Here is a 24,263-nt window from a genome sequence, read left to right as displayed (position 1 = left end):
ACGAATGGGCATGTTCTTCCTCACAGTCTTTCCACATTTTAAACATTTGATATACCAGGTCTCAATTCCCGTATAATTTCCTACACAAAGAACTGTTTCACTCTATACCTTAAAATAACGTATTTACGTATTTTTTTGATGAGTTTGCTGTCTTTTTAAAAATCAAGCTTTTCAATAGCAACAGTGAAAATGGGAATCTGTTATTGTTATCGCACAGGTTGTAGGTGTGGAGCAGCTTTGTGCCCTTTTTCAGCTTGTACAATGGTAATTCTGAAGGGTGAAACCCACATGTTGTATATAGTGAAGGACCAGCAATACTGCAAAACTGGTGCAACTCTCCTCAGATTGCCTTGCCAGATTCCACACCCTGCTTGAGAAATCACAACCTATGAGAATGTAGGACGATTTCTAAGGCAGAGCTATGGCTCATATATATTGTAGCTCCACTGATTTGGGTTCCCTTCCGTTCCTATTCATCCCTTGATTTTTTTTGACCTGAAAGCATTAATGCAGAAATGAGTTCTGCTCCTGATTCTGCCACTGGCTTACTAGGAGGTTTTAGAGAAGTCGCTTCTTTTTGTGCCTCAGTTTCTTTATCCGTAAAATATAGGTAAAGATATTGAATACTTTTTCAATGCTGAAACCAGTGATGGAAAAGCATTGTAGAAGGGCTAGTAGTTATTAATAAAAAAGAAAGACAACGCTGTTGTGATGCTGATTCCTTGCATGCTCAAACTCTTCTTGAACAAAGGCTTTCTGATGTACTGTATTACTGTACTGTACTTTGAAAAACCAAAAATATGAAGAGAGAGAGTTGAAGAACATGCCAGTAGGAAGAAAACATTAATTATAAAACAACTGCTATCCAGGAGCTGAGCTCTCAGCGGGCAGTCACTAAAATAATGTTCTTATTAATAACAGTGGTAAGCCAAACATAAATAAGTTGCTTAGCATTGAATTTAATTGTTCTTTTAGGTGTCTGACTCAATATCATCATCAAAACAAGAGAGTCACCAACAATGATATCTTTTTTACATAATTAACTTAGGGCAACGGGGAGCAATTTCTTTAGGCAGATTTTAATTGTTGGAAGTCTAGCAAATAATTCTTAACAGTATCTTCAGCAGAGGACATTTTATTGTTCACCTAACTCCTACACAATGAGTGTAAGGCTAAATGAGCAGATTAGAAAGTTCATCTGTGTGGCTGTTATCATAGCACCAAGAACGTCTTTGACCCTTTTTCTAATGTAGTTGAGTAACAGAACACAACTATTGCATACTAAAGGAAAACAGAAAATCATGGTTTTAAAGAAGTTGGCAGATGACCCAAAGTCTGGGCAGATTTTAAAGGAGGCACAGTCTCTAGTGGAACATGGTATTTTTGTCCTGCACTCAAAAGTGGATCAAACTTCTGTGTCAATACTCTCTAATGCATTCTGGACTCTGATACTGTTATTGATGCCAGTCAGTGCCTTCTGAATGCTACAAGTCTTGAACTGGTGCGTAGAAAATGCACTAAATTAATGGAAATCTTTCTGTTTGTCATATTAAATCAGAGGCTCTGAGAGCTGCTTAGCCTTGTCCAGCTCCTACTTGCATGTTAATGTTTCCATGCATTAGAGAATTTCTTGTACAGCCAAACTTGTGCTTGCACAGCACAACTGTGGTTAGAGAAATTGTTGTAAAAGTGGACGTGTATCCTTTTCCTTGGACTGGATAACTTCAAAGTCTGCGTGTCACCTGAAGGTGACCACTGATTCCCCTGGCAACACCCAGCATATGGGGAGAACACTTAAACTGTGCCTGTAGTGAAATCCGGATCAACAAATAGCAAACTAAATCGGCTGCAAGAATAGACATCTCTTAGGGAGGCTGTGGCTGCGATGATGTTGTATCATAAGCTGTCACCCTTCTGTGTCATTTTTTGTTTCCGTGGCTGCGTGCAGTGGCAAGGGTCCTTCCAGATGCCCAAACACTTGTACCCCTCTCTGGTGCCTGTGTGACCAGGGGAGAGTCGGCTCCTTTGGGCGAACTTGCATTGCTGTTTCCTGATGCTACCACGCCAACTGTGAGCAGTGGAGGCCTTTTCTGTTCTCAGCAGCCAGGGCAGGACCTTTCTAGGGCCTTTCAATGGTGCTAAATTTTCTTCTTTTGAAAAAACAAACAAGCCCAGCTCAAAAGAAGGCTGAACATGAAAAGTCATCTCACTGTTTTGCAGATTTGTGCCTTATATGACAGGGGGTCTGATGGGGCTTTTTCTCAGCCTGCCTTGGAGCCCAGAGCTAAACCTTGTGTCATACAATTCAGAGGAGTTGGACCTAGAGCCAGGGAAAGAAGGGATAGGGTACACTGTTGGGGGGCTTGGTCATCTTATTATTGTCTGATAACAGAGGAGTTACCTAAAAGATTTTTTTGATCTTGCCAAGCTGCTCAGTCTGGAGAAACAAGCTGCTTCCAAGTAGTTGCTCCTTGTCTCTTTATTATTCTCTAAAAACAGAGGACTCGGGGCTTGCAGTCTCTTGGTGATAAGACAGACAGCTTTCCAAAATCAAGCGCCCACTGGAGCTTCCCCTGCCTTCTCTGCATTCCCCAATAGGTCAGTGGCATGCTCTGAATACCCCAAGAGGATTCTCTTATGTCATGTTTATCAGGGTTGCCCTGGGCTGCTAATATGTTTTGGATTGTTTGTGCCGCACATGACATATGGGCAGGTTTTCATTTTGGTGAAAGGTGATCCTGGGGAAGGAAAATGTATTATGTTGGCAGGCCAATAGCGACGATGGCCCAAAGGCAAAGTTACTGCAGTCAGGGATTATTTAATTATTATGGCTGGCCAATGTTCTGGCCAATCCCCTAAAAAAGGGTTCTGGGGAAGTAAAGCTGTGTGCAGTAGCAGCTCTGACATCCTTCACCCGCTTGGCACCCTGACCCCCAGCCTAGCACACTTTTTGCAGGAACTGGGTTGCAGGTTGACTGCTGTGCTACTCCCCTGAAATTGCAAATCCTGCAAAAATCAGAGCCAGTGAGTACATCAGGGAGTCTTTCTCCCCCTCTGCTTTTATAAGGCCAATCCTGGGATTTAAGTTGTGTGATGAGCATAAGCATTCAGCCCAGCACCCTTTGAAGAGCTCCAAAGGGAGTTTGTCACAGGCACTCTCCTGAGTTCTCCCTGTAGCCCTGTGCTCCCTCCTCCTCCTGGCATGGCCTCTTTGTCTGGCTCATCACGGTGGTTGTTAACTGCAGCCAGAGCTAATCTATCTCCCTTTCTTTCCTTGCTTCAAACACTTCTGTCTTGTGTTAGAGCTTTGAATGGACCAAAAAAAAAAAAAAAAAAAAAAAGCAGGTGTCTGAAATGAAAGAGTGCAGATGAGATGAGCACAGACAGAAGGAAAATGTTTTTCAAAAGGGAATAGGTGGGAGGAGGAGAAACACCGTAGGCTTTTAATAAGTAGTTTAGTTTTATTCTTGTGCTATGTTTGTTTCACGTTTCCTAGCTCAGATTGAAGGGATTACAGGTTGTGTAGATTTTATGTTCAGGTCCCACTCACATGACCAAACTCTATATATTTCGTAGGGAGACAGTTTTCTTTCTTTCTCGTCCTCCTAGGAAAACAGGCTATGGTTCATTTTCACTGCCCTCTCACAGACCTGCTCTGCAAATAGATGCCATACGTAACTCCCAGCTTCAAGAAAAGTCAGAGTGATACTGTCCAATTCTGTCTGCAGTGTTTCACTTGGTCTTAGTCTTACAAAGCAGCTTTTTTCTTCCTCTTGCAATTTCCTTTGAAGATCAGCCATGAAAAATTGATTGGTTCACGTTATTACTAATCACAACTTTCCAGATTGCTCAAGGAGGAATTTTAGTGGTGTAACACTTAACCTGAGATGTCACAGGAACTAAGCTTCCAAGTGGGTCTCAGCTTTTAAGCTTCTGTTAGGAAAGATTTGTAGGTGCTTTATCTCATGTGATGTGAAACACCTTTAACACCTTTGAATTTCCTAACTCAGCCTTTTTGCTTTCGGGTCTCTTCTGCTCAAAAATCTGCTCTTAAAGTTGTTTATTTACCAATAAAAATGTGTTGTTTTTAGAGTAAAATCAGCTACTGGGTTTCGTAGGAATTTCCAAAGGGTATGTATATTTAAAAAAAAAAAAAAGACTGCTCATTAGACTTGTCAGTTCTTTGAGGACCCAAGCGTAGGCAGTGAGGCCCATGCATGAGCTCTCCAAGGCTTGGGCAGAGCAGTGATGCGAAGAGGACAGCACTGCAGGACTGACTGTTTCTGGGGATGTACATGGTAACAGGAGGAGCACACAACATCCTGAGTACAGAGATAGAATCATAGAATAGTTTGGAGGGGTTGGAGGGGACCTCTAAAGGTCATCTAGTCCAACCCCCCTGCCGTGGGCAGGGACATCTTCAACTAGATCAGGTTGCTCAGAGCCCCGTCCAGCCTGACCTTGAATGTTTCCAGGGATGGGGCATCCACCACCTCTCTGGGCAACCTGTGCCAGTGTTTCACCACCCTCAGCGTAAAAAATTTCTTCCTTAGATATAGTCTAAATCTACCCCCCTTTAGTTTAAAACCATTAAAGAGAGGTGGATGTTTGAGTGGAAGTACGGTGCCAGCTCAAAGTCAGACTACTACTTGTGGTCTGGACTATGTTCTCACACCTAACAAATGTAGTGAAACCCAGGTTGTGTGGATCAGACCTCTGGCACTTCTCATGGTTGCAGCTATAGATATGTTGCGTCGTCTCCTACAGAGACCTGGTAGGTAAGCAAGAGACTTTCAGATGAGTCTGAACACAGGTCAGAGTTCTGTGTCACTGATCCATTCAATTTGTCTGTAGGTCAGAAACAACAAATAGTCTTGTAGAGAGCCGTAATTAATCAAAGCTTTGTTAGAAGAACCGAGAGAGCTCATCTTAGAGGTGCTACGTCAGAGGTTTCCTTGACTTATTTCAGTTTATATGACAAGCCTCATCCTCAGGTGTTTCACGATACTCACTTTACACAAAGTGGAAAAAAAATCCTTGTAATGAAGTCCTGCTTCATGTCTTGCTGTTCTGAAGTACTAAACAAAGTTTGTCATCTTCCTTTTTTGTTCAGTGTCTAAGCACATAAGGGTTTTTTGTCTCTGGAAAGAACCTTGTGAATGGGTGATCACAACGTGCTCTATCTGCAATGGACTCGTGCTTGCTTTAGGTTAGTGTGACACCCCTTATCTCAGAGTTGCTCCTAATTTAGGCCAGAGAACAGAATTCTTGATGGAGGAGAAAATTAGGCTCAATGGTTTCTAGCGCAGCTGGCATGGGCATGAGGTTTCTTTTTTGGATTACAGTAGCTTCATATGCGCTATGCTTCATGCCTCAAGTGCTAAAGATAACAAGAGGAAAATAAACAAGTTGCATTTATTAGGGGAAATAGCCAAGACTTTCAAATGTTATTTGTTTGGTGTTTTGAAGAGAACCAGCGCTGAGATTTTTGCCTAGCCAGTGCCACCTCAGTTGCTGAACTGCCTGCCTTTAAGCCCCAGCCTTGTACCTAAGTGCTTTTATGGTTGTTTAACAACTGCAGGTGGGAGAGGAGACATCTCCCTGAACTCAACACAATGTTGTGGTTCTTAGCCTCTTGGTAGAGGGATTCCAAGAAACAACTGGAAAGTACGTGCTAGGATTATCTGGTAATGCACCCATGAAAAGCGCAGGACTACTTGCTGAAGTTGCCTATCGAAATTATAGGCATTTAGTTTTGTGCTAGGTTGCACCTAGCACGGGCAAGAAAAGTGTCTGTATTGAACTTGGGACTTTTGCACAGCAGTATGGAAGAAGAGCTACTAACCCATCCCACAGTGCTTTTGTACAGCATTCATCTGTTTTTTAATACATTAAGCTACTAGCAGATCATAGTTGTTCTTGTGGACTGGGTACTTGCCTGAGATGTTATATATTTTTGTAACCCGAACTCATACTACTCTTGGGCAAGTGATAACTGCCTCCCTGGTTGATTTTTACATCATGATTATCCCTTCAATTAAAATGTCTCTGCATTGCTTCTTAAGAATGCTGGTCACGCACATAAGTTTTCTTTGTGTCTATGAACATGCCTTTGTGGACTGTCCAACATCATGTGTATTATTAGTTTATGGAAATCTCTGTTTTATGTGTTAAAAAAATGGATGAGACTTTTGGAAATGCATCCGTCTTCAATTTCTTTGGGCTAGAACCTTCTCTTTGCAAAAACTGCATTACTTGGGAACACTTCCTGTGCATATGTTGTCTGTTTCTAATGCTATCAGTAGATACTGTCCATTTGAGAACATTACACTCCGTTCCTTCCTAAAGAAACACCATACTTTTGTGTCAAGTTTGCAGTAAGCTGCAGCCAATAATCTGACTTTTAAAACTGAAATCCAAAGGGTAACAGCAGTAGGAGGAGATGGTAGGCTCTTCTACATTGTCTTCTCCGGACATCCCAAGGTGTTTCACCCCATATGAGGTTTACTACGTTTACTTCTGTGTGTACTCATTGGTATTAATTGGACTGAGAGTGGCCTAGCAGGCAGTGCCAGGATCTGGGGTTTGGCTGGTGTGTTCCGTGCCCTGTTTCGGTGCTGACTTGCCAAACTCTCTTACCTTCTGTGTTCTTCATCCATCTTACAACGGTTGTAGCCTTTGTGCAGTGCATTGGTATGGCAGTTAATTAGTGCTAACTAATCATTAAATGTTTGAGATCATTTGAAGGAGAGGGGCGGAAGTGTGCAAAGTGCCATTCCTACATGAGAGGCTGTACCTGCTTCACCACGTGTGCTCGAGCAGCTGGCATTTTGCAGGTAGATTGAGATGATACGCTGCACATTAGTTTGCACTGACCTGTGCATGCTGTAAAGCAAAATGTTCTCTTTATCTTAGTTCACGTGAGCATCCCCTTACGGATGGCTCCTCGTAGAAGGACAGTTCTGTATATTGACAGCAGAGATGAAAACAAAATACATCAGCTGGGATCTGTGGTGCTGACACAACGGAGAGGAGACACTTCTTACAGGGTCCACTGGTCTGAGCTCTCAGCTGTGATTATCCTCATCTGTCCTCTTTCACTCTTAATAATTTTGACAGTGCTTCCTTCCCTAGTCTCTTCCCTCATAAGCTAAGAGCTTTGTACTGTTTAAACTGACCCATTCCTTTGTGCCAAGGTCAAAAATGGTGTGCGTGTGTGTATATCTGTTTTTACAAATGGGCTTATGTCTTACAGAAAAAAAATAATTCCAATTAAATGCAGAGCAGAGCTGTAAATAGCAACGGCCTGGTAATTGCTTTACCAACTTAGATGAAAGTATTACTTAGTGATTAAATGTCAACAGGTTTCATAAACAGCAAATGTCTTTAAGTTGACATAAAGAAGGCCTCTCTGGAGGTCATTGTAAATACCAGATTTATTGTGCCTCAGTGGAGAATGTGCTGAAAATGGAAAGGGAAATGTCACCGTAGATCTTTAGAGTGTCTCAGTAAAACAGAAGGGTTGTAGGTGCCTGCAGTAAAAAGCTTTTGACTCCTTGAACTAACTGTTGACCAACCATATTCAATACTTGGTATCTATCTTATTAATAAAATGTTCATTTTTCAGGTCAGACTATGATGACTGGAGACCAGCACTGGCCAGCTTGCTTCAACCTATCCCATTTCCCAAGGAGTAAGTTTGCACTGTCTTAGTTACTTGGGTTATTCTTGTTACTGTTGTTTTATGGGACAATGTAATGTCAGCTAAAAACTGATGATAATAGGAGCTGTGTGCCTCTAGTATTGATTTAGAATCTAGAGTTGATTTTGGCTGATGCAGAGGGACGCAAAGACTTCCCCATCTTCATCTTCCTTCCCCATTTCTCTAAGATGATCCTGAAGAGAAAAATGGTTAACTAGAGACAGGCAGACAAGAAAGGAAGGAAAACTGGTGAGGAGGAGAGTAAAGTAAGAGATTTAGTGGAGGAGGATGCTGTACTGGCGTCACAGAGACTTGTACCATTTGTATTTTGCATTAAATGAAGAAGCTACCCTACACATCAGCCGAGCTCCCTCGGAAACCTATTAATTGAACAGTAGTGTTTAGAAAATGCAGACCTCCACGGACAAACATTACAACCTATAATTGTACAATTTGCTAGCTTATCACATCCCCTAATGACCTGATGTCTTGAATCAGAGAGGTCTAATCCTCCGTGCCAGGTTACCTGGGCTACGGCGAGAGCTTGGAGATAGGCAACAGAGACATCATTTACCCAAGTCAAACGTGAGTCCTGGGGGAGGTATAAACCATACCATGATGCAAGGCACTTCACAGAATGACCATTAATTGCTTTACTGATGTATGATGTTAATTAGTTGTGACTGTACCTTAATGCATTGCAATTAAAGAATTCACCTGGCTCTTGGAGGTAGCCAAAATTCTGGTTTTAATTATATAGCTGTATTGTAAGTCTTCTACTTACTTTCTTCTGACCCAAAGCTCTCACTGATGTTAGTCAGAGCCTTGTCTAAGACAGGACTGAGGAAGAGCTACAAGATTTGTTACCAGTGATTCCCCCCACCCACCCCACCCCCCCCCCCGATTAATGAAGGAGACTTTACCAAATCTTTTTTGGAAAGATTGTTCTTTTTGTCTCGTGTGCTGCAGTTGCTTAGCAAATCCATTTATTATCTGGAAAGAACTGAAGAGTGGTTGTTTGGGTTTTGGGTTCCCCCTGCCGCCCCTTCTCTCAAATCCTCATATTCTTCTGTTTTCTGTTTTAAATTTCAGGGCTCTTGCACATGAGAAATTCACAAAGTAAGTTTGTGGAGCTTGTTTGTTTTATTAAAGGGGGTAATTACTTAAAATACTCGTACTAGTCAATAATAGCAATGATGCATTATTCAATATTGTGCCTCTAACGTTTTTTATCTGTGAGAGGCTGTGACCATGTTCTGTTAGCAATAAAAAGATGTAGTTTTCTTTGTAATTTACTGTGACGGCAGGAGCCCAAGGACTAAAGACACTGGATGCTGATAGAATTTACAAACCAGTTCGTCACTGCACATCTCTGAAAGCTTTTCTAGACTATTGTGAATAGGCACTGTCCTTGGCAATCACTTTTAGAGCTTATATTTCCTTCCCATGGAAGCAGTTCAACTTGTTTCTCTCTAAAGTGCATGAATATATATCGTTTAAAGTGTAATCCAAGAGAAATGTGACACTTGTGTGAATACTGCAACCAGCAACTGCTTATTCTTGTCCTTTTAACTTTTTTTTGTTTCAGGGAGCTGAAATACGTGATTCAGAGATTTGCAGAAGACCCGAGGCAAGAAGTGAGTTTATTGCCAGTTTACACAGAGTATTAATTGGAGGGATTGCAAGCATACTTGTTCAGAAGATCGCTCCTTAAGTAGTTTGTTTCAAAACATGGTGTGGTTTTGCTGTGCTTAAGTCTCTTAGGGAATAATAGCCACTCAGGGCACACTGTCTTAGTATGAATGGTTTCTTGTGTATAAACATGTGTTGTGACCTCTTTGTCTGGCATCAGTTGATGTCCGTGCTCCGCATTAAACTGCAACCAGCAAGATTTCCCACTCTGTTGAATCTCTCAGAGCTTTTCATCTTCCATACAAAAAAAGGGAAGCAAAATCCATGGATCCATACAGCTTACAAAATAACAGGTTTTATTTAGCTGCATTTCAGTTACATTGTGTGCAAATGACCATAATTCCCATGAATTAGCAGGAGAAAGGGGGTGGGAGGTGTGTTGCTGGAATGGGTGCGTAGCTGTAGCCTCATGGTGGCTGACAGCTTCATAGCTGCACATGTAGCTTGTTCAACATCATCAGCTTCGGCTGAGTCAGTGGGAACCTCTCATCCGCATTAATTTTTGGTGTTGGCATAAAGGGAAGAAAGCTCTCCCAAACTGTCGGTGAGGAGGCTGTGTCGTCATCATCATTGCCCAGAACTCCTGTTTTTTATGGTTTTAGCCTTTGTGAGCAGTAGTCATCCTTGTCAGATAAGAGACACCTTCTTGTCTTAGAATGGCACCAGGGTTTCATCTGTCACTAGTGTTACATGCCCAAAGGAAAGAACATGGACCTTACCTTCCCCCCACCACCACTCAAAAATTGAAATAGAACATCTGTCTCTTCAAGGCGGGGGGGGGGGGGGGAGGAAAAAAAAGCTTAATTATGACTCTTCTGTTAAACTGTGGGACTAGATATAGTAATCTCTACAGTGGGCCAAATTTAGACTAATGGTTGCTCACTGGTGCCAGTTCTTCTGTGCAACTTCTGTCTTATGTATCCCTGTTGAATTTTCCTTGTGGACTTCCTTCACCCTGACTCTGGTCAAGTTTTATTACAGCAGGAGTAATAGGAATTTTTAATGATTGGAATGAGCAAGCCATCAGCCACTGCATTTGGTATGCAGATCACATCAGAAGTATAGATACACATGCTGGGAGGATGGGGGGGAAATGGCAGCAGCTCAGAAATTTGAGTCTCTTTTTTTGTTTTTTGGTTGTTGTTTTTTTTCCCAAGTGAAAGGAGCTGTTCTAGATCAGAGCCGTTTTGTGTTTGATTTGTGTAAAGGGAATGAAAAAGGCCATGCAATTAGTGATGATACAGCTTCCCTCCTTGTTTATACTGAAAAAATGGATTCTGTGAGTGGAGACTTGCCTGCAGCTCTGTAGATTGGAATATTAACCATGAAATTTCCGGCAGTCCCTGGTTTTGCAGAGTTACTTCTCTTGGCCCAGTGTGGGAGATGCTGGTGATTATTGGCAGGAACTGTAACCTTCCCGATGTCTTCACTTTTTGGCAGGTCCACTCATGTTTGCTGAGTGTGCGGGCTGGCAAAGACGGCTGGTTCCAGCTCTACAGCCCTGGAGGAGTGGCATGTGATGATGATGGAGAGCTGTTTGCCAGTATGGTACGTGTCTGCAATAATGTGAGTTTAGTAACTTCTTTGCAGTAAGTAGCTAATGTGTAGTTGGCAATAACAAGATTTACTTGCTTTTGTCAAAAAATTATCAAAATCATGGTTCTGTAAACCACAAGTGTTTACCAGGAAGACTAAATCTTTATATCACCAAATCCATTGAACTTCCTTGCAGTCGCAATTCAGTTAACATGTTAGCCTTCTCTTTTTGAACTTTGGTGTGTTTTTTCACTGGTGATGTAATGCACAAAACCATGCATGTGTATATGTGTGCGCATATGTATGTATTATTGTATTTATAAATACGTGTGTTTGCATCTGTATAAAAAACTCTCTCAGAGAATATCGAATACTGGCAGACAGGGGAGACAGACTGTTCTGCACGTCCACACCTAGGATCCACACATCATTTATAGGCTGCCCTGGAATTTAAAAACAACAGTAACATTGAATTAATCAAAGGATGGATAGCTAGATATAAAAATGTGTTAGCAGGTTCTCTGCCCAATTACATTATTGTGGGGAGGTATAATTAGAAACCAGCATTCCATTTCCTGCAGTTATTTCTTTTGTAACTCTTAGAAGGACTAGACAGAAAGTAACACTGATGCTGGCCCTGTCTTCCTATGCAGCCTCGGTCAAGTCACGTAGGCCTCACTGTGTCTTAATTCTCCATATAGCAAGTAAGATGGAAATGATATTACTTCCTTTCCCTGGTAAGGGGAAAAACATTTGTTGAAGTTGGCTGTTGGGGTATACAGTGAAGTGACCGTCAGGGCGATCTACACTTTGTGCATCTCCCACATGCTGAATGTTTTGGGTTGTAAAGAACATGCATGTCTGTCTATACTCTTAACTTAAATTCAGAGGGATCAGATATGTTTGAAACAGATAACACACAAAGACTGTTCACAAAAGGTTTCATCCCTCTTCACTGATTCTCTGTCTTTTTATGTTTGAAAAGAAAATTTCTTCAGAACTATATCATTTCTCCTGAGAGCTTTTGTGGTCCAAGATATTTATGAGCATCAGGAGATGGCGTGCATGAGAAAGCACAATGCTAACACATTAATATGCAGTACTCTGTGCCCTTTGCAAGGATGTTGATAAATACTTAAAGAGCTGCTAACGACTAACCATAAAGTTTGAAAAACATCCTGTTCTGAGATGGACCTTACATTAGTGTTAGGGTCAGTATTTTCTGTCGCTCCAGAAAACCTCCAAAAAAGCTTAATGATAAGTGCATGAAATGAAATCCCTTTTGGCTTGAAGCTTACTGTTTTTAAAGGCCACCTGAGCTGATGGATACTTAAGAAAAAAAGATTTTGTGTTTTTCTAAAGGCCTTGCTGGTAATGAAGCCATGAGGAAGAAGAATTGCATGGTAGCACATGTTGACCCCATCATGGCGTGGCTGCGATATTTTCAGCAGTATTGAACATAGTCCAGGCAATACCATGAACCAGGGGGACCACAGAACGTACTTACAAGCTTATTGTAGAGTAGTGCTGATGTTGAGTCTACATAATGGAGCTCTTACTGCCCAGGTCATCAAAAACTACAAATTCTCACATAGTGCTCTGCCAGCAAGCTGGTGTGAATCAGCCGTCTGGGCCATAAAATAAGACTTTCAGCTAGGAACCCGAAATTCTCTGCAGCTAATCTCTAGGGCTTCTAAATGGGAAAGAATATTGCCAACCTCTTTTGTGAGAAGAGACTCTTATATTTGGTTTGTACAAGTGGCTTTGCATTTCTGCCATAGGTGTTACTACGTGTTATCATCCAATGCTTTCTGGAGCTAGGAGAGAGTCTGCAGGACACTTTTGTCAGCTAGTGGACTCGAAGGAGTCTTACTCAGGCAGTGTTCTCAGCATTTCTTTCCCTTCAGGGAAAATGGAGCGAAAGGGAAAGCAAGATAATGACCCAAGAGCATGAAAGCACATGAAGTCATCTCTGACTTAGGGCTCAGGACTGCTGATTTTCTTAAAGCACTCCTTCCTTTCCCAGTCAGCTCCTGTCTTCATTCTGAACAGGTGATTTTGTCTGTCACCACCCCTTAACCAAGGCTAGTGTTCAGCCAGCAGGTTGCCAGCACCACTGCCTTGTACCTAGACGTGCAGCCCACACAACCCTTGCTCACCAGCTGGCATTTCCAGAGAAACTGAACCGCAAACAGATGCAAAAGCAAAAGCTCCTGTGGTTCCCCTGGGAATGGGTTCATCGTGTTACTAGGGATCGGGGCAATTGCACAGCTGCTCTGATGTTTCCTGGGAAGCCTATGTAAGGGCTCTGGGCTGTCAGCTGAGCTCCTTTATGGAGGAAAACTGCCAGCTCCCTCAGATCTCACTAGGCATCACCTTTTTGAAAAAAGTCACTTCCAATCAGCAGTAAAGCTGTTGAGAGACTGCAACCATAATCGTAATGAGGGCCTCCTTTTCTTTAGGTTTGTTGCAAATACTTACGTTTGTTTGACTGCGTAACAATGTCATTTCCAGAGGTATATGTGTTTCTTAGGCTTACACCTCTAATTTTAGCTCTGTTTCTCAAATAGGTTCATATTTTAATGGGATCCTGTTATAAAACAAAGAAGTTCCTGCTTTCACTGGCTGAAAATAAATTAGGACCTTGCATGCTACTGGCTTTGAGGGGTAACCAGACGATGGTAGAGGTAAGCCCTAAACATACGTAGTCATATAGGTTTACGAGCAGTATTCAGATTCGGTTTCACACTGCCTTTCCCAGAATTAGATCTAGTGGAACTAGAGGAGCTGAGTTCAGGTTTGTGTCGTATCAAACACCAGCAGTGGGCAGTTGTGTTCCTCTTGGTTAGGTGGAATGGAGTATTGTTGTTCTGCAGATATGAGTGTGAATTACATGAAAGGTGGGTGCGAGAATTTTTGGAGAGATTGTTTGCTATAATTCAGTTGGAGAGGCTAAAATGGGAAATAAATGGCCATGATGGTATAGGCTGTGGCGAGGGGTCAGAATTCAGAACCACAAGGCTTTTCCGTGACTAAATGCCTGCAAAATGAGCAGTGCACAAGAAGTGCATTTACAAAACCTTATTTACTTGCATTAATATACATTTTTTTGTTCTTATGATTAGTTATTTTTGTTGCACTAATTGTTTATACATATTTTTCTGGGTTTCTTTAGAGAAGTTTCTTGATAAATATCATATATTTTAAATGGAAATAGAGGGTGGTTAAATGGGTGGAAGGAGTTACGATTTTTCATTGACTTAGATCTGTGCATGCTAATTTAATCCAGTAAATAAAAGAGTGTGCTGCATGAATTTGAATATAATGTTGCTTGATTTTTTTCATTAAAAATAATTAAAATTATGGAGGGAATAAAAACTTTGCATTTTAATTGCAACGGCATGGTATGTAGCTGAAAAGGAAAGGCAGCATGGAGGGGGCAGCTGTGTCCTAAGCCCGTGTGACCCACTGGAATCATCCCCCGGTGTCTAACTTGCTCCTGGCAGCCCCTTGCCCAGGGGTGAGTCAGGCGTGTTCCCAATGAGATGGAGGGTGTCCTGGCCACAGCAGTGAGCTCCCAGCTTCATCTTCTCTCGGCGCCTCTCTGGCCTTTCCCCATCCTGCCTTATAGGCTGGATACACTTCACATGCGTTGTGCTTGCACAGAAACCCCAGCACTTAGGGACAGAAAATCCAGCACTTAGGGAACTGCTTAGCTCTACTGCCCATGTGTAATGTCCCAAGTCTGCCAACCTGCAGTCTAGCCGGTGTACCTGGGAAATACTGGATCGATTGTACCTGTTCTGAAGAGGGCTGAGGCATGAAGCCATCTTCCAGGACTGATGCAAAGTAATTGCACCTCTTGGGCAGAAGGAATGAGCACTAATGGAAGACAGGATAGATAGGCTGACTTTCGGAGATTAGAGTTCATTCTTTACGAATTAAAAATTGGTTTCTTGTGTTGGAAGGTCAGTAAATGTTGCTACGATCCTCAAATCTAGCCTGCATAACGCACGCTCTGAAAACTTAGCCAGTAATTTAAATTAGCATGCCCAGTGTAATTAGGATATTTGGAAGAAATTGAATGTAAGCACTGCAGTGACCGCTCTTCTTTCATTCTGCTGCTAGATTTTGTGTTTGATGCTGGAATACAACATCATCGATAATAATGACACCCAGCTCCAGATCATCTCTACCCTGGAAAGCACAGACGTGGGAAAGAGAATGTATGAACAGCTGTGTGACAGGCAGAGGGAGTTAAAAGAGCTGGTATGTCGCCCTGCATGCAGTATTGCCATAGCACATTGTGGTCTGTACTCTCCAGAAATGGAGGTACAAAAGAAAGATAAGCAGGGTGTGAAATTCCCAGTTAACAACAGGATGGGAGCAGTATTTGGAGGATTTTACTGTGAATGTATATACTGTGTGATATTTACTGATGTGTCTAATCCCATACTATGTTTATGAATGATATTCAATAACCTGCTTAGAAGCTGTGTGAAAGAATAAAGGTGAAATCCTGCTGTCTTAAGATCTTACAAGTCAGCTTGTCAAATTCTGCCACCTTTTGACATATGAGTAGCAAATGGTTCTAGTGCTGGCCAGCATTTCTTAATGCTTTGACATTCACAACATTTCACCGAGATGGTCTTTAGGTCCAGTTTTCAGAGCTACAGCCTATGACAAAGGATTTTTTTGCTGATTTTAAAGACAGGATCTACAGATTGAAGATAGATCTGCTCTCATTAGCACTTTTTCACCTATGCAAACATGCCCGCAATCTTCCTCTTCCCTCTTTCACATTTATATGTCTTCTTTAACCCCTGCTCCCAGCCTGAAAAGTATATGCTTTTTTTGAAGTCAAACAAATGATTTTATCCGCTGTGCAGTCTCAACCCCTTTGCTATCTTAGTCCGGCATTTTAAGGCTGTTTCCTTTAAAGTGAAAGTAACTAAATAATGGCAGGCTGAATCAGACCAAATGCTGACCAATGGCACGAAGACCACTAGCTGCGGTTAGTGGACGTCCCCTGGGTAGCAACAGGCCTGCATCTAGCACACTCAGAAAAAAAATCTGTCAGTGCAGAAAAAGCAGGGAAGAGGTGGAAGGGCTGGCAGGGAGCTTTGAAATCGGAGCAGGGTTTGCTCTGGTGAAGAGCTTGCTATACTTCAGTTGGTCTGAAATGTAGAATGGCGACTTGTTTGACCAAAATATCTTCTCTCTTACAGCAAAGAAAAGGTGGTCCCACAAGGTTAACACTGCCATCCAAATCCACAGTAAGTTAATCATGTCAATAGAAAAACAAGCTTTATCTTTCCGTATTTAAACACTTGATTTATGTTTGCCATGTGGCACAGTGATTTTGGTCAGTCGAGAGGGGAGCCATTCTACTTGCTCTGTCAACACAACTCGAGTTTACACAAATAAGGGCACATTTCTGCTCTTGGGTCTGTGCAGCAGTTTCCAACGTAAGTACACGCGTCAGACTGTCAGATTTATACTGGTGCGCAGATTTGGAATTTACAGTGGGATCTAACGGTATATTTGGGGACAGAATTTTGCATTAAAAAAAGCAGACTTCACAATGTCCAGTTCTGGATCATAGACATGAAAGTCTGAAAGAGACCCATCGCTGTTGCAGTTAAGCCTGGTGTAAACCCAGACTAACTTCACTGAGGCCAGGTAATGGTCCTGAACACAGTTTGGATCTAGAACTTGCAGTGAAATCTTCATTAAGTTAAAAGACCCATCTTCGACATTTGTTCTGACACTGAAGCCTTCGTGTCTCATAAGGATACACACGCAAAGAAAATTTTTGTCCTAATGTCTGGATGCATTTTTCCCAGGGTGTGTGAAGCAATGCTGCCACAAGAGCCCAGCTGCTTGCCAAACAAGCAGAAACTTCTCTGTGTGGTTCTCTATTACTGTAAACAAGTGGTATAATTGTGCAACTCTTGCTGGTTAACAGTATCAGTGACACCACTGCAGATGATTGCAGGCTGAGGAGTCAATAATCTCGCTCATCAATCTGTTGTTTGCTTTCAGGATGCAGACCTGGCCCGCTTGCTAAGCTCGGGATCTTTTGGAAATTTGGAAAACCTCAGCCTGGCCTTTACCAATGTGACAAGTGCTTGTGCTGAGCACCTCATTAAACTGCCTTCGCTCAAGCAGCTGAACCTGTGGTCAACTCAGGTAAGTGCTTTACAGACTGAAACTCAGAGCAGGAACCAATGCTGACTAATTCTGAAATTTCACATTACGTCAGCACGAGAAGAGTGTGTGAAGAGGCTAGCTGAGAATGAGTTTGTCCTCATGCTATTTTTACAGGGCCTTTCTGTGGTCTAGCTCATCTTGGAGGCTGGTTTTTCTTTTTTTCTTTTTTCTTTTTTTTTTTTTTTTAATTTTTTAAATTTTATTTTATTTTTAATTATAAAAGGGTTGCTGTTATCTTGGGTTGAATGTTCCAGTTAGGCATTGTTGATACTGTGTACTTTACAGTACCTGTGCTGCTGTTCATCTGAGAAGTGCTTATGCTTTCACCCATTTAGGACGAAAAAAATGATATTGTGCAGCTCATCTGGTCAAGCAAAACACAGAGCCTATGCAATGTAGGCAGAGAATTGCCCTGAATGCTGATCAACCAGAATTTCTTTAAAAACAACAGCAACAAAAAGAAACTCAAATAATGAATAAATAGAAGGAAACTATAATGAGAATGTGGTTATTTTGTAAGCAAAAAGAGGCCAAGTTAACTGAATAAATTATTCAGCTGTTAATTGAAAGAGCTTTTACAATTAAATTTTTCTTCTACATTTCCGTGCTGGTTTTGGTCTCTGAGGTTTTCCTTTGAATAGGTTCTCCCCATTTTCTGTTAGCACCTATTCGTCGTCCTCGCTGAAAATATGATTATTCTCACTGCAACCACAAAAAGCAGCATTTTTTTTTCACTCAAATGTCATGTAAATATCTTGTTTTGTTTTCCTAACTACTTTTGTATCCCAGAAATTTCCTCTTTTTGTGTGGGGAATGTAAAGTAGAATCTGATTGCTTGATTGTCTTAAGACCATCTTGTATCTCCTCCAGATCTGTCCTAGCAATGTAACTTTTGGATTTGAAAACTTTGATGCTTCTTGTTCAAAATGAGTTTGATTTCACTGGACAAAGAGCCTGCTTTTTGTATGATTTTTTTTATTTAAAAAACCCCAACAAACCGAGTTTAGATTCCGTTTTATTTTGTGATATCCTGGTTTCCATTAATCTAGAATTTAGAAACGGCAGAAACGAAGTGGGTCAATAGAACAATTACCGATCAATAGTACATTGTTCTTGAGACCAAAATAGCTAATTAATACCACTTGCATTATGCTTTTTTTTGTGATGTGGTTGGGAACTGGCTGAGACTGCCATAACCGTCTTGTATAGCCTGGGTGGGAGCTCTCTCATACAAAGTCCAGACTTCAAAGGCACCATTCTAATTAAATGATGGCCTGCGGTTAAGTGCGCACAAGTCACTTAATTTTTCGGTTCCCCATCTGCAAAATAGGAATAAAACTCTTTGCTTTCTCTCCTGTCATTTGAGATCGCAGTAAACAATCTGAGTGTGGCTTTGAGGGCTCATCTGCAAACCTCGTTTTAACGTGCCCTGTTTGCACTGAGGTACTTGCACGTGATGTTCCTGCATTGTTTGAAAACAACTTTGCTTGCGCCCCACAGTTCGGAGATGCAGGGTTGCGGCTTCTGTCTGAACACCTCACGATGCTGCAAGTGCTCAACCTTTGCGAGACTCCTGTCACGGATGCTGGGCTGCTGGCACTTAGTTGTAAGTGACCAAAATAAGCTACAGAGGAAAATGATGTGGGTTCGGAGGAATTCACGTGGGTTCAGACAGAAGATTGATTTCTTGGCTGCCACAGTGCTGCTTCCGCAGGGATTTAGGACAGGCCGTGGTTGCGTTTGGGTTTAAACTTCCCTCCTCCCTGCCAGCTCAAGTTCGCTGTTCAGCTGCAGGCAGGGGAAGCGGGATGGTGGTCTGAGCCTGCTGATGCTTAGTGGCCTCGTGTGGACTTTCTTGTCCCAGACCGTGCTCTAGCTCTTGCCTCCGACCTTACTGATGGCACTTGTCTCGATCTTACATGGTGACCTGTTGCCCTGGGACTTCCCAGCTTTTTTCACATGCCCTCCTGTGGGTGTCCCCTCTGGGTGGGAGTCTGACCTTGTGGTGCAGGAGGGGAAGATTACAAAGCCGTGTAGCAACTTATTAGTGAGTTTAGCAACCGTGCACAGCAGGTTTCGTACCCTCTCTGGCATTTTTTGTTCCTTCTTTTTTGGGGAGGTGAAACTCTCGCTATTCTTAATATAAATAGGGCAAGGCAGAGTGGGGCCATCTAAGCAGCAGTCAGGATTCCCTTGTGCACTGAGAGCTGCTCGACGTGCCAGAATGAGACCCTTTCCTACATCCAACAGTATATTATAAACCTCGCCTGTTGGGTTTGAAGGGCTCCTTTAATAGGCTTGATCCTACACAGACGTGCCAGACAGGCCAGTAGTTATGGCTCATCTTAGTAAACTATTCTGCTAAGTACCGGAGCCTAAAATGGAAATGGGGGGCAGGGAGGGGAGAGGGAGGACTGCTAGATCAGCATGGCCCCTGCGTGCACCATGCAGAGCACTGAGAACGGGCACTATTCAGAATAATGTGCAGGAAACTGATTATGAGAAGTTGCCTGAACTCCTTTGAAGTCAGCATACTTAAGCATATGCTTAATGGCCCTTCCTAAATAGGGACTTTTTCCTGGATGAGGGCCCAAACAGCTGTTTATCCATTCGTACTTCTATATTTTACACTATTCAGCTTTTTCCTGAGAGTGCTGCACATAGTCATGTCTTGTTTATGCTTTGGCCTACTGTAAGCCTGATATTTTAAGAAAATGCAGCATGATCATAAATATCTGTGTGTTTTCTCTTTTAGCCATGAAGAGCCTGTGTAGTTTGAATATGAACAGCACCAAACTTTCAGCAGATACCTATGAAGATCTCAAGGTATTTCTGAATTGCATCCACTAAAGATGAGAAGTAGCTGGCCCAGGAGGACTTGCAGATGTAGCAAGTACATGGTTGGTAGTGCCTAGTGCAGAGAGAACTGGCCCCATGGAGTGGGTAGCATGAAAGTCATCTGAAGAGGGTAAAGTGGATTATTTTGGGGAGATAATGACTGAAAACAGCTTTCTGAGGTTGTTGGCTTTGATGGACTCAGGAAGCATTTAATATGCTGAATGGACGAGTATGAGATGGAATCAGAAACTGAATCTTTCTGCCAATGCTATCAACAGTAAAGGTTTCATAAACAGGAGCGTATCAGGTTGTTTCTGATGCGGATACACAGATAGGTAAAATCTAGTGCGCACCTCCAAAGCCATGTCCTCTACCGTTAACAGGAGCAAAAGTAACGTGGGTGAACAGCGTTACGGAGCTTTGGTTCAGAATGCAGAGGGAGAATTAAAGCACTGAGGAAGGTGCAAGCTTATCTTGACACCTCTTGGACTGGAACTGGGCTTTAAACAGAAACAGCTGCACAAATGCTCAGTTCCCAAGTTTGACATGTAAGATGTCTGGTGTTACCATTTGTACTCTGAATTTAGAACCATTTCAGCAAAATGGTGTAAAGAACTAGAATGTAGCTGTGGGAGGGGAACGGCCCCAGGTGGTTTCAGACAAAGACTGCCTGAGATGCGTTGGCTTTCATGACTTCACGTGGACTTCGTCTTCACTCTGGTGTTGCGTGAGTCACATCTCCCAAAGTCTTACCTTATAAACCCAAGCACTCAAGATGAAACTCCACGTTATGTTGTCTTGTGTGTTGAAACCTTAGATTGTGCCAGGTTTATTCAAAAAGGTCACAACCTTGGGTTGAGTTTCAAACTTGAGGCAAGTCCTGAAACCGCTCTGCTTTCAAAATTCCCTGCAAATGTGTATCTTCGGTTCTGGCTGTGGAGCCAGGGCTCCCCCAGGGACTCAGTTGCAATGCTGCTAGCATGGATTTTTCAAGATCAAGTTTTCAAAACTTGTGTCACAATTGTATATGCAAAGAAGTCGTCCTTGGAATTAACAGCTGGCTTGCAGATGGGTTCACACAATGGAGCTTGTATCAGGCCCCAAGCATTTACAGACAATCAAGGTCAATGCTGTATTTGGCCCAGGGCTCTGAAATCGAGTCTATTGAAAGGCTCCTCCAGTCCTACCCCTGCTTCTGAGCCACTTTGCCACTAAGTTCAGACCGAAACTCGTGTTTTCCTAACTGGTTCCCTCTGCTCTGGTATTGCATTAACAGTCCTTAGCAGCAACACAAGAAAGTGATTTGCCAGGGCAAACAGCAAAACTGGCTGTGAGCAAAGTCCCGATGATTGCAGAGAATTAAAAAAGCTGAGAAAACAGGCATGCGTCACTTTTTCCCCTCTCACCTCTTTCATTGAGATCTATCGTAGTGGCCATTTTTTTTAGAGCTCTGTGCATGTTCAAAGGGAGGGTAATAGTTTCTTTCCCTGGGGCACATGGTTGTAGGTCTGTTGAGAACAGCTCAGACTTCAAAGAACGTATTTTTGATACAAATCTTTCCTTCTTCTCCCCTTGGTCTGCGAGAGCATTCGGGGCACAAGCCAGTGATGACGTTTCCTCTCCGCTCCATCCCCCACCCCACTAAACACACTTGCACACACACAGACACCCACATGTGTACCAGGCAGGCTGAACCAGACAATAAATAAACACCCACTACTGAAGTCATTATTGCCTAACTGAAAAATTATTTGCTGGCAGTGTCTGTAGGATTATGACTAGCTCTTATCAAAATATGCGTGCACATAAATCAAGGAGTGAGGTAATAATGACTCCTAGAAACTTCCAACTCCTCAATTATGCCCTAGCCTAATTAAACATGTTTGTTTGTTTTGAGAGAATTAGCCATACAATTATGGTCAGAGAGCATGGAAACGGGATCGACAAGTAGGAACGGTGCGAACAGCCAATTCCCATCTGCCTCGCACAGGGTAATTCAGGAACAATACGTCCAAATGCAGTGGAGTTACGGAAAGGAGACCACAAAGGCACCAAAAGTTGCTAACGCTCTCCAAATTTTTTTAATATATGGAGGGAAAAATCAAGCAACGACTTAGTGTGGAGGCTGAAGAAGGAACGTGTGGCTGGCGGCTGCAGTTTGAGTCCACTGCCTTCACGGCTGGAGTTTGACAAACAAATTTTGCTAAGCATTTGTATAAAAAATAAAGATGGGGGTCTGATCTGGACCTGATCGCTGGTGCATTGGTTTTACTAGAGCTGCTCGTTTTTGCCGCAGGCGTGACTTAGTCTTGTGTGTCTGTAAAGGCTCGGCACCTTGTTCCTTCATTAACACCTGTATGCTTCAGCTCACTGCTGAACTCGGCACTGGTGCTCTGCAGGGCTGAGGTCGTAGCGCATCTTCCTGCAGTTTGTGGCCGATAGATCAATCCTCCCGGTTTGCTGACGGTACAGATTTGACGGGAACTTTTTTCCCCGAGTCCTGAATGCGTGTCATTAATTCTGACCTTTTCCTACCCTCCCCACAGGCTAAACTACCCAATCTGAAAGAAGTGGACGTCCGCTACACCGAAGCGTGGTGAACTCCCCCTGCCTCCAACTCTTCTCTTTTGCTTCTCATGAGAAGGAAAAGATTTTTAAAACAAACAGAGAAAAACAAACCGGAAAATAACTTTTGGCTAATACCTGTAGAGCAGTGAGTCCTGGGACTTGGTGGTAGGAGTCGTGGTTGTGGGGTAGAGTGGCGTTGTGTGTGTCAGGGGGGACGGGGCAAGCCTGGACCCGGACGGATTCTTTCAGCTTTGTGATTTCGGAATCAACATAATTTAAATTGAAAAGGAAAAAAAAAAAAAAAAAGGAAAAAAAAAGGACTTTGTAGCAGCAAGAGGATTATAAAGAGGAAAAAACACCTTTGTGGATTTTATTTGCCTTTGTGTTTTATGCCGTGTGGAGAAAAAAAAATATATTCATTTGTCATTATTTACCTGGGTTTCCTTGGCTGGCACCCATCCAGTCAGAACTCCTCTTTCACCAGTTTTGCTCCAGAAAATCAAACTTACAAAAATCTCAAGAGAAGAAAACCAAAACCAATATGATTTTCACCTCCCCCCGTGTCCTTGCAGTTGTTATGCAAAGTAATTTTGTTGTACATAAGATTTACATAATGCACCTATTTAAGAAAATGGTTCACAAATAACAGGTCTGGGACCTGTCTTTTATTTATGAATTGTTAATTCTTTTACCCTTTTTTTGCGTATAGTACTGTATAAACTAGTTTGCTGTCTTGTTGTTGTTATTATTTTTTTTAAAAGGAAATGTCCTTCTTGAAGAATTGCCTTTTAGTAATGCATACTGTATTATACTCCCTCTCTGTCACAACATTCATCGCGTTGTCTTTTTGATTTCAAAATGCCTCAAACGTTATCAAATAGGAAGGAAAATATCTGTCGGGGGGGGGGGTACGGTTGTAGGGGAGGGGGTGCAGAGATTAATAAAAGTCACATTTCCTTCCGAAGTCTGAAAACTTTCTTTAGTCTTTCAAACCATGTCAGGTTTAAACACGGGAGATGGGGAAAAGACGTCGTTTATTTTGCCAACGGGATGTTCGCAAAACTCTGTAGATTTTACAAGTTGCCTCAGTTGTTTTCTGTTTACGTCCGATATTTCAAAAAGAGAAAACAAAGCTCTCCCTCCATTTTGTGCATCAGCTTTTTCTATTCCCCCCCCCCCTTCTCCGCCCTCCCCCCCCTCCCCCTACCTGTTCTGTGCACGCATTGTTCTGCATGTTCCTCTGGGGAGACTGAAAAAATAGCGTTGTTGCTGATCCGATAGCTCTGACCTGTCTGTAAATGTGACTGCTACATTTTTCCAATTCCACAATTGCTTAGAAGATGATTTTTTAAAAATTGTGGTTTCTTTTATAACTATGCTGTTGACTTTTTTTTTCATAATGAGCCTTCATTGTACAGAGCTGCTTATTTAAAAAAAAAAACAAACAAAAAAACAAAAAAGTTTTTCCTCTGTTTAACACCTTTATTTTATTCTTCAGCACCTCAAGGTTTCACATACAGCCAATGTAATTTTTTATATATAAATATATATATTTAATCTTATTCAATGGAAGCCAAGCTTTTGTTTTTGTTTTTTGTTTTTAAACTTTGTTGCTACGTAGACAACCCCTACCCAAATCATGTTCTTTTTTTTTTTTTTTTTTTTTTTTTAAATAAATGAAACAGAAATTGAGTCTTAACTCATGTAGTGTGCC

General features: G+C 42.1%; 1 protein-coding gene across 4 annotated transcripts in view; it reads left to right on the top strand.

Annotated features, from left to right (window-relative positions):
- CMIP (c-Maf inducing protein) overlaps positions 1-23,513 on the top strand; it is a 139,892-nt gene extending 116,379 nt beyond the window's left edge. For 2 of the 4 annotated variants that reach the window (XM_076349059.1, XM_076349057.1), the window contains 11 exons: positions 7,628-7,693; positions 8,795-8,821; positions 9,291-9,339; positions 10,835-10,960; positions 13,501-13,617; positions 15,059-15,199; positions 16,159-16,206; positions 16,976-17,122; positions 18,644-18,749; positions 19,899-19,969; positions 22,528-23,513. In XM_076349059.1, the coding sequence (XP_076205174.1) occupies positions 7,628-7,693; positions 8,795-8,821; positions 9,291-9,339; positions 10,835-10,960; positions 13,501-13,617; positions 15,059-15,199; positions 16,159-16,206; positions 16,976-17,122; positions 18,644-18,749; positions 19,899-19,969; positions 22,528-22,581 (952 nt within the window). In that variant the 3' untranslated portion in view covers positions 22,582-23,513. Of the gene's footprint in view, positions 1-7,627; positions 7,694-8,794; positions 8,822-9,290; positions 9,340-10,834; positions 10,961-13,500; positions 13,618-15,058; positions 15,200-16,158; positions 16,207-16,975; positions 17,123-17,478; positions 17,803-18,643; positions 18,750-19,898; positions 19,970-22,527 lie in introns of those variants that run through there. The other 2 variants (XM_076349060.1, XM_076349061.1) reach the window with 2 other exon arrangements.
- Positions 23,514-24,263: the final 750 nt, after the last annotated feature.

This window comes from Aptenodytes patagonicus, chromosome 11 (assembly GCF_965638725.1).
Source record: "Aptenodytes patagonicus chromosome 11, bAptPat1.pri.cur, whole genome shotgun sequence".
NCBI classification, from domain to species: Eukaryota; Metazoa; Chordata; class Aves; order Sphenisciformes; family Spheniscidae; genus Aptenodytes; species Aptenodytes patagonicus.
The sequence above is the reverse complement of the archived record's forward strand: the minus strand, read 5'-3'. Positions and strand labels throughout refer to the sequence as shown.